This window comes from Coregonus clupeaformis, chromosome 8 (assembly GCF_020615455.1).
Source record: "Coregonus clupeaformis isolate EN_2021a chromosome 8, ASM2061545v1, whole genome shotgun sequence".
Lineage (NCBI taxonomy): Eukaryota > Metazoa > Chordata > Actinopteri > Salmoniformes > Salmonidae > Coregonus > Coregonus clupeaformis.
Window position 1 is genome coordinate 24,368,137 of NC_059199.1, and position 11,912 is coordinate 24,380,048.

General features: G+C 43.2%; 1 protein-coding gene across 2 annotated transcripts in view; it reads left to right on the top strand.

The window, feature by feature from the left end:
- Nucleotides 1-10,784, top strand: part of LOC121571478 (angiopoietin-1) — a 66,908-nt gene extending 56,124 nt beyond the window's left edge. For both annotated transcript variants that reach the window (XM_041882959.2, XM_041882958.2), the window contains exons 8-9: nucleotides 6,553-6,683; nucleotides 8,270-10,784. In XM_041882959.2, the coding sequence (XP_041738893.1) occupies nucleotides 6,553-6,683; nucleotides 8,270-8,433 (295 nt within the window). In that variant the 3' untranslated portion in view covers nucleotides 8,434-10,784. The remainder of the gene's footprint in view (nucleotides 1-6,552; nucleotides 6,684-8,269) is intronic.
- The last annotated feature ends 1,128 nt before the right edge of the window (nucleotides 10,785-11,912 follow it).

Sequence of the window (11,912 nt, forward strand, 5' to 3'; positions counted from 1 at the left end):
TCTGTCTGTCTCCATGGTGTTATTTGACACCCAGCAGCAGGCGAGCAAATGGGCTACAGCCAAACAACTCTGTGTAGGAAGTGATCCATTGGGCATGGTGATTAACCTCTGCTATGAGCCAATCAGGCTGCGGTTCAGCAGGCTAATGACTGCCAGGTGTTCGACAGCACGCACTGCCTGGACCTCAGCAGGTTTGGTCGTCTCCGACCTCCTTCTCAGACGGATAAAAGGAAGGAAGGCAGCAGGCTAGGTTGAACTGTGTCAGTCAAGAGACGAAAGAGGTACATTTGAAAGACTGCCACAATTAGTGCCACATTACACACATAAAAGGAGAGAGAAAAATACACTTAAACGAGTATGTACTGTAGGATAATGGGCTTTAGAGTCATCAAACTGTATCAGTTGTAGTCAGCCAGAACATGTTTAGTTTTTTCTCCAAATATTTCAGATATTTTTCGGAGTGGTATCAATCTTATGTACAGGCAGACATACTGTACAGAGCAAAAGTACACGTGGCCTCCCGAGTGGCGCAGCAGTCTAAGGCACTGCGTCGCAGTGCTAGAGGCATCACTACAGACCCGGGTTCTATCCCAGGCTGTGTCGCAGCCGGCCGCAACAGGGAGACCCATGAGGCGGCGCACAATTGGCCCAGCGTCGTCGGGTTAGGGGAGGGTTTGGCCGGCCGGGATGTCCTTGTCCCATCGCGCTCTAGCAACTCCTTGTGGCGGACTGGGCGCATGCACGCTGACTTCGGTCGCCAGTTGTACGGTGTTTCCTCCGACACATTGGTACGGCTGGCTTCCGGGTTAAGCAAGCAGTGTGTCAAGAAGCAGTGCGGCTTGGCAGGGTCGTGTTTCGGAGGACGCATGGCCCTCGACCTTCGCCTCTCCCGAGTCCGTACGGGAGTTGCAGCGATGGGACAAGACTGTAACTACCAATTGGGGAGAAAAAGGGGTAAAAAATAATAATAAGTACAGTGGGGAAAAAAAGTATTTAGTCAGCCACCAATTGTGCAAGTTCTCCCACTTAAGATGAGAGAGGCCTGTAATTTTCATCATAGGTACACGTCAACTATGACAGACAAAATGAGGAAAAAAAATCCAGAAAATCACATTGTAGGATTTTTAATGAATTTATTTGCTAATTATGGTGGAAAATAAGTATTTGGTCAATAACAAAAGTTTCTCAATACTTTGTTATATACCCTTTGTTGGCAATGACACAGGTCAAACTTTTTCTGTAAGTCTTCACAAGGTTTTCACACACTGTTGCTGGTATTTTGGCCCATTCCTCCATGCAGCCCCAAAACAGTGATGTTTTGGGGCTGTCGCTGGGCAACACGGACTTTCAACTCCCTCCAAAGATTTTCTATGGGGTTGAGATCTGGAGACTGGCTAGGCCACTCCAGGACCTTGAAATGCTTCTTACGAAGCCCGGGCGGTGTGTTTGGGATCATTGTCATGCTGAAAGACCCAGCCACGTTTCATCTTCAATGCCCTTGCTGATGGAAGGAGGTTTTCACTCAAAATCTCACGATACATGGCCCCATTCATTCTTTCCTTTACACAGATCAGTCGTCCTGGTCCCTTTGCAGAAAAACAGCCCCAAAGCATGATGTTTCCACCCCCATGCTTCACAGTAGGTATGATGTTCTTTGGATGCAACTCAGCATTCTTTGTCCTCCAAACACGACGAGTTGAGTTTTTACCAAAAAGTTCTATTTTGGTTTTATCTGACCATATGACATTCTCCCAATCCTCTTCTGAATCATCCAAATGCACTCTAGCAAACTTCAGATGGGCCTGGACATGTACTGGCTTAAGCAGGGGGACACGTCTGGCACTGCAGGATTTGAGTCCCTGGCGGCGTAGTGTGTTACTGATGGTAGGCTTTGTTACTTTGGTCCCAGCTCTCTGCAGGTCATTCACTAGGTCCCCCCGTGTGGTTCTGGGATTTTTTGCTCACCGTTCTTGTGATCATTTTGACCCCACGGGGTGAGATCTTGCGTGGAGCCCCAGATCGAGGGAGATTATCAGTGGTCTTGTATGTCTTCCATTTCCTAATAATTGCTCCCACAGTTGATTTCTTCAAACCAAGCTGCTTACCTTGCAGATAGTCTTAAGGTCTACAATTTTGTTTCTGGTGTCCTTTGACAGCTCTTTGGTCTTGGCCATAGTGGAGTTTGGAGTGTGACTGTTTGAGGTTGTGGACAGGTGTCTTTTATACTGATAACAAGTTCAAACAGGTGCCATTAATACAGGTAACGAGTGGAGGACAGAGTAGCCTCTTAAAGAAGAAGTTACAGGTCTGTGAGAGCCAGAAATCTTGCTTGTTTGTAGGTGACCAAATACTTATTTTCCACCATAATTTGCAAATAAATTCATAAAAAATCCTACAATGTGATTTCTTTTTCTCAATTTGTCTGTCATAGTTGACGTGTACCTATGATGAAAATTAGGCCTCTCTCATCTTTTTAAGTGGGAGAACTTGCACAATTGGTGGCTGACTAAATACTTTTTTTCCCCACTGTACATGTTACGATGTGCTTCAAACATCTCTGGAGGAATCCCTTCAGAATGTCAGTACATACTGTACAATAAAGTACGACAGCAATATCCCCCATTTGGGATAACATGGGGCATTTTGAAATGGGACGTGGCGGGCAGATAATAGATGGGCTGTGGCCCTGGCATATCCACAGTGTGTTCAGCTGCAGTCTGACACGTCTCGCCCGTGTGGAGGGGAAAGACATATTTACGATTTTCTTTATTTTGCAGTGTTTGGGGATGAATGCCGCCTCCACCGAGCGCCCCTGATGTATGGACCTTTATGGCGGGCGTGACTTATAGCACTTTGGGGCTGTGTTTTTTCCCCCAGGTAGAGTAGAAGTCTCTGTTAAATTTAACTGTCACTGGTTGAGCCTTGGTGGTTTGATATAGCCTTACAGAGACAGGAACTCAATTACTGCTAGCTTCATTGCAGGCAGATGGCTGAATTCCATCTAAACTGCACTGCGAAATAAACAACAATGTTCTTATGCTGCATAAATGCAGGTTTTAGGTAGGACTAATGTAAGTGGTTGAAGCAGAAGAGAAGTGAGATAGATTGCAGCAATTCTATCTAGATGCAGCATGATGTAATTCAGCCTAGAATGAGCAAACTCTACATACGTTGTAGGCCCAATATAGCCTTGCTGTAAAGTGTTATTCTGTACTTCTAAACATGGTGTTGTAGGTTTGCAGACTTTACACTAATGATAAAGTGTTGCCCTCATGCATTTCCTCATGCATCTTGGAGTGGGCTTTAAAAGCATTGTTAAAGACTGTAGGCAGGTTGGTTCAGTGGACTAGTCAATGCATACCGTGTAATTTAGCACAATAGAATCCTCTATTTGGTTCGGCAAGGATGTCTTGACTATATTTGGGGAAAGCTTGGTTATTGTTGTCCCTTCAAGTTTCAAATGATCACTTATTTTCATAAACCAACAATCCTCAACTGACCCCAATTTTGGTCATTTCACACTCTTACTCTGCAATACTCTGGAGTCCTTTCCTTATTGCGATTGAAATCAACAAAAAGGTAATACTGATGTGTAGTATTAATACTATTACCATTTGTATTCATTTGGAATATATCCTAATACTCAACATCAGGCGATGAAAGAGCACTAACAAATGAGCATCCCCTTTAGACATTAGCAGAATTAGATGGCAGGACACCAACACTTCCTCCCTCGGGGTGTCATTGAGAAAGCCCAAATCAATCCCCCACAATCCAACATTGTGTTTATTAATGAGCCTTGGCCAATCTAATTTGCTCGAGTTATTCCAACAAGAGCCAATCGGATCAGTTGGCCCTCAGAGGCTGTAAGGGCCCGCATCGGTTGCGCAGATGTTTGACACTGGAGATGAAATACAGCCTGTGACATGACATGCTAAACGTTTCTGCTGAGAAACAGAGACGGCAGAACAACTGTACTCACACAGGAAAACCGTCTCTTCCTCTTGAGTGACTCTGTAACTGTTGCCTCGGATCGCCCTACTTATCACTTGAGCACATAATGGACTCGACATGACAGGACGCAGATGTCAAATGAGGTGGATTATCTGGTAAATTGTCTGGTAAAAACACAACACACCCAGTAAATACAGACCAAAACTATTTATATGTCGGACGAGTGTCATGCGGAGAATCTCTCTTCATGACGTGTTTTGGCAATGTTTCTGTGTGCGGTCATAAGGCTGTGTAAATGTCTTCTAAATACACAGACTGTGTCTGTTCTTTATCAGAGCAGTAGCAGGCTACATCCTGGATTGCATAGGTCAGGAATTAGCAGAAGTTACACTGCCAGGAACTCAAGCGGTGTTTTGTGATATGAGTAGTATAGGCCTACAGTGGAGTTTCTGCAAGGACTTCTGTAGTCTTGAAGGGTCAGAGTCGTGCTTCAGCATGTGTCACAGATGAAGACTCACTACTCCCACCACACACACAAACACACACTCCACTCCGACCCCCATAAATGCACACTATTTCATCACCCTACTACCATGTCTAATTTCAACATGTTCTATTCATCCAACCTTCCTTTGATTCAGATATAACCACTCATTAGAGCCATGACTCTCCACTACATAATACAGTATTGGTTTAGTAGCTTAGTTGAATTCCCAACAGTGACATAGTCACTTATTTTCCATCTCTCTGTACAAATCATCCATCTACACAGCTGTCTAAAGACTTGCTCCAAGAATACACACCACTGACCATTGTCTCAACTTCATGAATCTAACCTGAAACCACACAGCTACAAGCAGAAGTATCAGTCAACTACATTTTGAGGGGCAACGGAACATAATATATTTGCATTAATTCGTTGTACATAGATGTTGTAGGATATATTTTACCGCCCCTCAGTTTCATTGGGCATGATGTCTCTCGCTACACACTTTTCTTATCCACAACACTGCCACCAGTTGGAGGTGCATATTGCAGGTGAATATCCCCCCCCCCAAAAAAAGAAAACAGTCTTTCCAACCTTTCTCAAAGGAAAAAACACAACTTGACTAAGCCTACTCCCCTGTCCATTCCAATTGACGGCAATGGATCTCAGGAAATTATTTTGCTCAACAGAACATGTTTCAGAGTGCAGAGCAGACGCATTGGCATGGTCCTCTAACAGTGTTCCTTGGCTCTGAGAGTCCATCTTTGGGGAGAGAAAGCTCTTAGGCGTGTGATAATGTGGGTTAGAGAAGGGCAGGCCTCAGAACGAGCTCCTAATGATGCAGGTCACAGCAGGATAGAGAAGACCCACGCTACAGCATTTCTGCTCTCATACCAAGAGTGATTTCACAATTCACAACGACACACCCTCAAGTGTGTTTAGGCACATATAGGCCCTATTCGTTTCCAGTTGAGGATAATTTTTAGGGTCTGAGTGGCGAGAAAGATAGAGTGATGATCGGATCTGAGAAAGTTAGTAATGGAGTGGGTGGATCGATGAGGAAAATTCCCAAGGTGTATGGATTGGAGTCATTGACTCTATTTGATCATTTAATCAATAGTCAGAAAGCATCCAACATTAGTCGAGGTCAAGTATCTTAATGACATCGTAGCACAAATCTCAATTTGAGATGCAAGATTGCGCTTGTCAATCACCTCATCAATAGACAATGTCTTGTGGACTTGCAATGCCAGTCACTCAACCTAAAAATAGAACACCACAAAACACACTATTCTGGGGACATGGCAGATGTCCGTGGATCAGCATGAGACAACAGCATTACATTACCCACCCATCCAGGGACATCCATCTCAGCCCACCCCAGCCACGGTGCCCCCAGACTGGGGCTCCATGATGCTGGTCCCCCCCCCTTCCAGTATGTGTCAGCTGGTTCCCTGCGTCTCTCACCAGTACAACTGGAGCCCTGGTTGATTTACAGGTTCCACATGTGCAGGTTAGACTGAGCCGCCCTGCAGACAGCAGGCCTGCCATACTGTAACATACAATGTCTTAGGGTTAATATGCTTTCTCTCCACAAAAGGTCCTGCCATACAGTAATAGTAATAGGCCTGTCATAGTACGCGCAGGAGGCCTCTGTGATCATTCTGAAAGAGAGTACTGTATCATACTGTACTGTATTAACACAGGAGGGAAGACAGTGGGCATAGTGCATACACATAAGGAGGGACATTATGCATCTGAGACATACAGGACTAAGGGGAGGAGAGTAACAGTATGTCGCCTACTTGATGGTGCATCAGTGGGCTGTACCTGGGTCAGCCCTTAATGACTTGGTCTTTAGTCTCTCTGCTCCTGTTATACTGTAAATGGCTGCTCTGAGCCCTGCAGGTGAAAAAAGTTGCTTTCCAGACAACTCTGTCTACCCTTCTCCCTCTTTTCTCTCTCTTTATTGCGTTTATGTTGACTCAGGGGAGAGACTGTTTGCAGAGCAGATGCACACAGTCAATCACTGCTGAAAATATAACTCTCAGGAGGTCTCGTACAGTGTGTTATGTCTGTTCTGTCCTCCTTTTCCAACTTCCTCCTCTCAGACTGTTCCTGAAGAGTCACAGTGGGACAGCTGGCAGACAGAGCAGTATGGTGATCCACGGAGCAGACTTCAGCACCAAGGACATGGACAATGATAACTGCATATGCAAGTGTGCCCTCATGCTCACAGGGGGTAAGTACCAGGGTGTCCCCATAATGCACCACACTGCAGTGGTGAAAATATAGTTTACCAAGCTACCAATTACTTCACAATGGAAGAAGTTGAGCTACACTAAAGGTACCCTTAAAGTTACTTTGAAAAAGTAGTTTACTACATCCAAACTAATTAGGGATCAATTATAATATCTAAATCTGAAATGTCATAGATTACAAATTGAAAGAACAGGACACTCTTGGGTCATATGTTAAAATAATGCGTAATTTAGCCTATTAAACACAAAAGACGATGTTTCAACTGAGAATTAGGCAGGTCTGTTGCTGAAAAAAAAAACAGCCAGTCTCACAATCCAGCAATGTGCTTAGCAGGGCACTGACTTAGATTTACATATTATCAGTGCAGTGGTAAGCGGTGGGGGAAATAGACACATTGAGAAAAACATTAGTAACCAAAGAGGAGAAAAAGATTAAGAAAGTAAGGTCAGACTTAACAGGGTCTGTTGAAGTATGGCAATTACTTACATCAGAGCAGAGGAGGCTGGTGGGAGGAGCTATAGGATGGGCTCATTGTAATGGCTGGAATAGAATACATGGAAAGGTATCAAACACATCAAACATATGGAAACCACATGTTTGACTCCATTACATTTATTCCATTTCAGCCATTAAAATGAGCCCGTCCTCCTATAGCTCCTCCCACCAGCCTCCACTGACCTACATACATACACAAGCTCAGTCATAGTGAACAGACCTAACCCAGACCTACTGAATGTTCACTAGTATACTGAGGTGACAATGACAAAAGACTATCCAGTTCTGGAAACAGACCACCAAGTGTTTCTAGCAGGGGCATCTGTTTTTACAAGACAGTAAAATCTCAGCCCTAGAAACAGAGGATACTGATCCAAACGGAATAAATCCCCATGGGAACACAAGTCACAGGGAACCAATGGGAAACCTTTACCAACGTGATCCCCATACCAAAGACGAGGACAGCAGTACTAACTGTGGGACTCGCTGGTATGTCTGTGAAATGTCACAGCCCATACTGGCACTGGCATTTAGGCCTGAGGGGAAGGGCTGTTCCGCACCATATGTCAACCTCCGATTGACACATCACATCAGCCACACTATGCCTCCCTGAAATGGAAAGATTTGTGTTGCTCATTTTCATGTGCTCTTTTGGTGCTAGCAATGTATTTTGCTGAAATTACTAAGAGGATAAAAAGGTCCATGCAAAGGTTAAGCATGAAGAAGAAAGGGGTGCAACATCATCATATGCAGGGAATGTAATTCTTACGAATGCCATTCCCAACAGAGCCTATTTAAACCCATGCACATCTACCCTTTCTCTGAATACCATTGAGAGTAAACAGGTCCCAAAAGTGGTTAGCAACAGGCAGCCCCTGTGTACCTATACCACAGTGACCAGATACCTTTGTAATGATGTGTGAACAACTGCTATAGCTAGTGTTGGAGTTCACTGTGGCACACTGTCAAGGTTCAACATTACAGAACCAGAACAGAGAACTCAATGTGAAGTTTACAGTCTTTCTTTTATTCTCTCCCTCCGTTTCCCCCCCTGTTCTTTGCTCTGCCCAGGTTGGTGGTTCGACGCCTGCGGCCCGTCCAACCTCAACGGAATGTACTTCACCAAAGGGCAACACGTCGGGAAGCTAAATGGCATCAAGTGGCACTACTTTAAGGGTCCCAGCTACTCGCTACGAGCAACAACCATGATGATTCGACCACTGGACTTCTCATAGACATTGAGTGTTTCGGAAATGGCACCCTATTCCCTATATAGTACAATACTTGGTTCAAATTAGTGCACTATATAGGGAATAGGGTGCCATTTCAGATGCAGCATTAGACATTCTGCCCTTAGGCCAATGGGACAACTATATTGGGAGGAACGCTTCCTGCTTTACCCTGTTACTATCGTCTCACCATAACGATTTTGGAGTTTGTCCAGAGGTGAACTCTACACCACCTTGCTGTTGCTTGGTAGCTATACTCCAGGAGTCAGCCTGGAAGTGTGGTTGGCGAGAAGAGGGCTTGTGGAACGAGAGGGCTCCCGTCTTATCACAGAGCTGAACTGTGAGTGGTGAACTTCCTGCGAAGTTGGAGGACAGACTTTTGCTCTTTTTTATATTTGAGGCATAAACTCAAGTAGAGCTCAGCTCTCAGCTCTCACCCCAGGCCTGTGGACTACTAGACCTCTCCTTTTCGGGAACTGACTGACTGCAACATGGCAGCTTTGTCGGCATATGTAGACTACATGACAGACTACACAACTACCCATAGACTACATGACAGACTGCATAGACTCCTTCAGACTACATGACTCCCTATGAACTCTGTGCATCTGGAATGTCCTCACAACCATACGGGAGATATATACATTTTTATAGAGGTGTTGCACGAAGACATTGGGACATTGAATAATGTTTTGTATTTCATGCTTTTTATTCCTATATAGCCTAATACATTTGGAATGACGTGATGTTTTTTTACATAAGTCTCTCTGGATCATTTCTGGAGAGGAAAAGCCACAAGCTTACAGCTTATAAGGTCACCTTCAGTATAAAATGTTGGTCTAATATGTACTGCGGACTCCAAAGGCAGTTCTGAGAAAAAGCATGGCTCAGTCTATGGTTTTGCTGCCACTAGTTGTTGTCCTGACAGAGTGCACTGATTATCTTCAAAGTTCAAGATGCCACGTTATTATTGGATTTGGCCACTGATGGGGATTTATCTGCATTTGCTATTGGCTGACAAACAACCGATGGTTGCCAAGGCTCAACATTTGGTGATCTTCTTTCCTCATTTAAATACGAAAAAGAACGTACTGTAATGAATGCAGGTACATGTAATATTAAAGCATTGCCATACAGTAACTGATATAACTGTGTATGAGAAGGACAACATTATTTGTTACACCAAACCAATTGAAGGTAGTGCATATTATATCATACTTATCTTTATCTTGTGTATTTGTATGATAATGGTCAGTTTTCCGTCTCAAGTATTGTTAGACATCTACACCCCTAAAACATATAGAAATGGATGGTGCAATTATACTTTTTCTGAGAGATTTGGAATCCTTTGGACATCAGATTGTGATTTTACATTTGAAAACACTATAGTATTGGGCAATAGCAAAGTGTAGATGATTTGGACTATTCCGACCACATAAAAAACCCTACCTAGCCATTGTGTGTGCTTGGATCAGCGCTATTAGAGTAAAATATTATAATCTACTCTACAAATGTGTTATCAGTTCAAATGTTGGCCTAATTTATGTTATGCTGTCTACAATGTCTCGATCCACATCTTCATAAATGTTCCCTTCAAATGGTACTCCTCAGTTTGCTTTGCTTTTGCAAACCTATGGCTTTAAAAAGGGGAAGAGGTTATGTTATGAATAATCACCTTTTTATGACTTCGGAGGTGGCTATAAGGCATTGACAGAAATGTGGTCTGTACATATTTTGAACTCTAACCACTGACCAAAAGACAAGTCCCGTTTTATTGGAAACACTCCACAATGTCCCTCGAATGTTTCTTTGCTTAGACAGACAACCGCACTGAACCCCAGATCCAGACAGATCTTTCTCTTTCATCAATGCAGCTTAGAAATTGTCATTTTAATAACGTTTGGCGGAGGCATAAAATTCATGATTAATTTAAGTGTACTGTGTGAACTTGTATTGCATTACTACCAGCATGAAACAACAAGAAATAATGTATGGTTGAATATACAGTATTAATAAGGGTTAGGCTACATGTTGAGGAAAGAGACATGGTATCAGGAACTCATTACTATGAAATTAACATACTACAATTGTATAATTTAATGTAAAATAACTTTCCTGAGGAAAGCTACTCCTTATTGTTTTTTATTCCGCCAGAACCACTGTGGTGTTTTGAAGTTGAGCATAAAACATAGAAGTAATAATAATAACAGTTGAGAAATGTGCCTTAAATGACTCTGCTTTTACCTCATTAAACTGTTTGCTATTTTATTTAAACAACATTTTTTTGTAACAAATGGTCGAAATGCCATGTTGTTGGACTAAATAAAAAAAGCATGTGATGCACTAATGTTTTTCAATCTGGGTATGCATTGGGTGTTTTTATGTACATTTTACATTTACATTTTTGTCATTTAGCAGACGCTCTTATCCAGAGCGACTTACAGTTAGTGAGTGCATAAATGAAGAATTTTTTATTTTATTTTTTTCATACTGGACCCCCGTGGGAATCGAACCCACAACCCTGGCGTTGCAAACGCCATGCTCTACATCCCTGTACAATGTGTTGATTTTGAAACGGACCGCTTTTGGAGTCACATTACAATGTATTCATTCACAAGTCTCTCTCACCACAACTTCCTTTGACACATGCACTCTCAGGTCCCATTGGGCACACACTGGTTCAATCACTGTTGTTTCAAAGTAATTTGTCAACGTATTGTGATGTGGAATCAACGTGGAAAATACAGTGCCTTCGGAAAGTATTCAGACCCCTTGACTTTCTCCACATTTTGTAATGTTACAGCCTTATTCTAAAATGGATTAAATTTTTTTTTTTTTCCTCAGCAATCTACACACAATACCCCATAATGACAAAGTGAAAACAGATTTTTATAAATGTTTGCAAATGTATTAACAATGAAAAACAGAAATACCTTATTTACATAAGTATTCAGACTCTTTGCTATGAGACTCGAAATTGAGCTCAGGTGCATCCTGTTTCCATTGATCATCCTTAAGATGTTTATAGAACTTGATTGGAGTCCACCTGTGGGAAATTCAATTGATTGGACATGGTTTGGAAAGGCAAACACCTGTCTATATAAGGTCCCACAGTTGACAGTACATGTCAGAGCAAAAACAAAGCCATGAGGTCGAAGGAATTGTCCGTAGAGCTCCGGGACAGGATTGTGTCGATGCACAGATCTGGAGAAGGGTACCAAAAAATGTCTGCAACATTGACGGTCCCAAAGAACACAGTGGCCTCCATCATTCTTAAATGGAAGAAGTTTGGAACCACCAAGACTCTTCCTAGAGCTGGGCGCCCGGCCAAACTGAGCAATCGGGGGAGAAGGGCGTTGGGCAGGAAGGTGACCAAGAACCCGGTGGTCACTCTGACAGCGCTCCAGAGGTCCTCTGTGGAGATGGGAGAACCTTCCAAAAGGACAACCATCTCTGCAGCACTCCACCAATCAGGCCTTTATGGT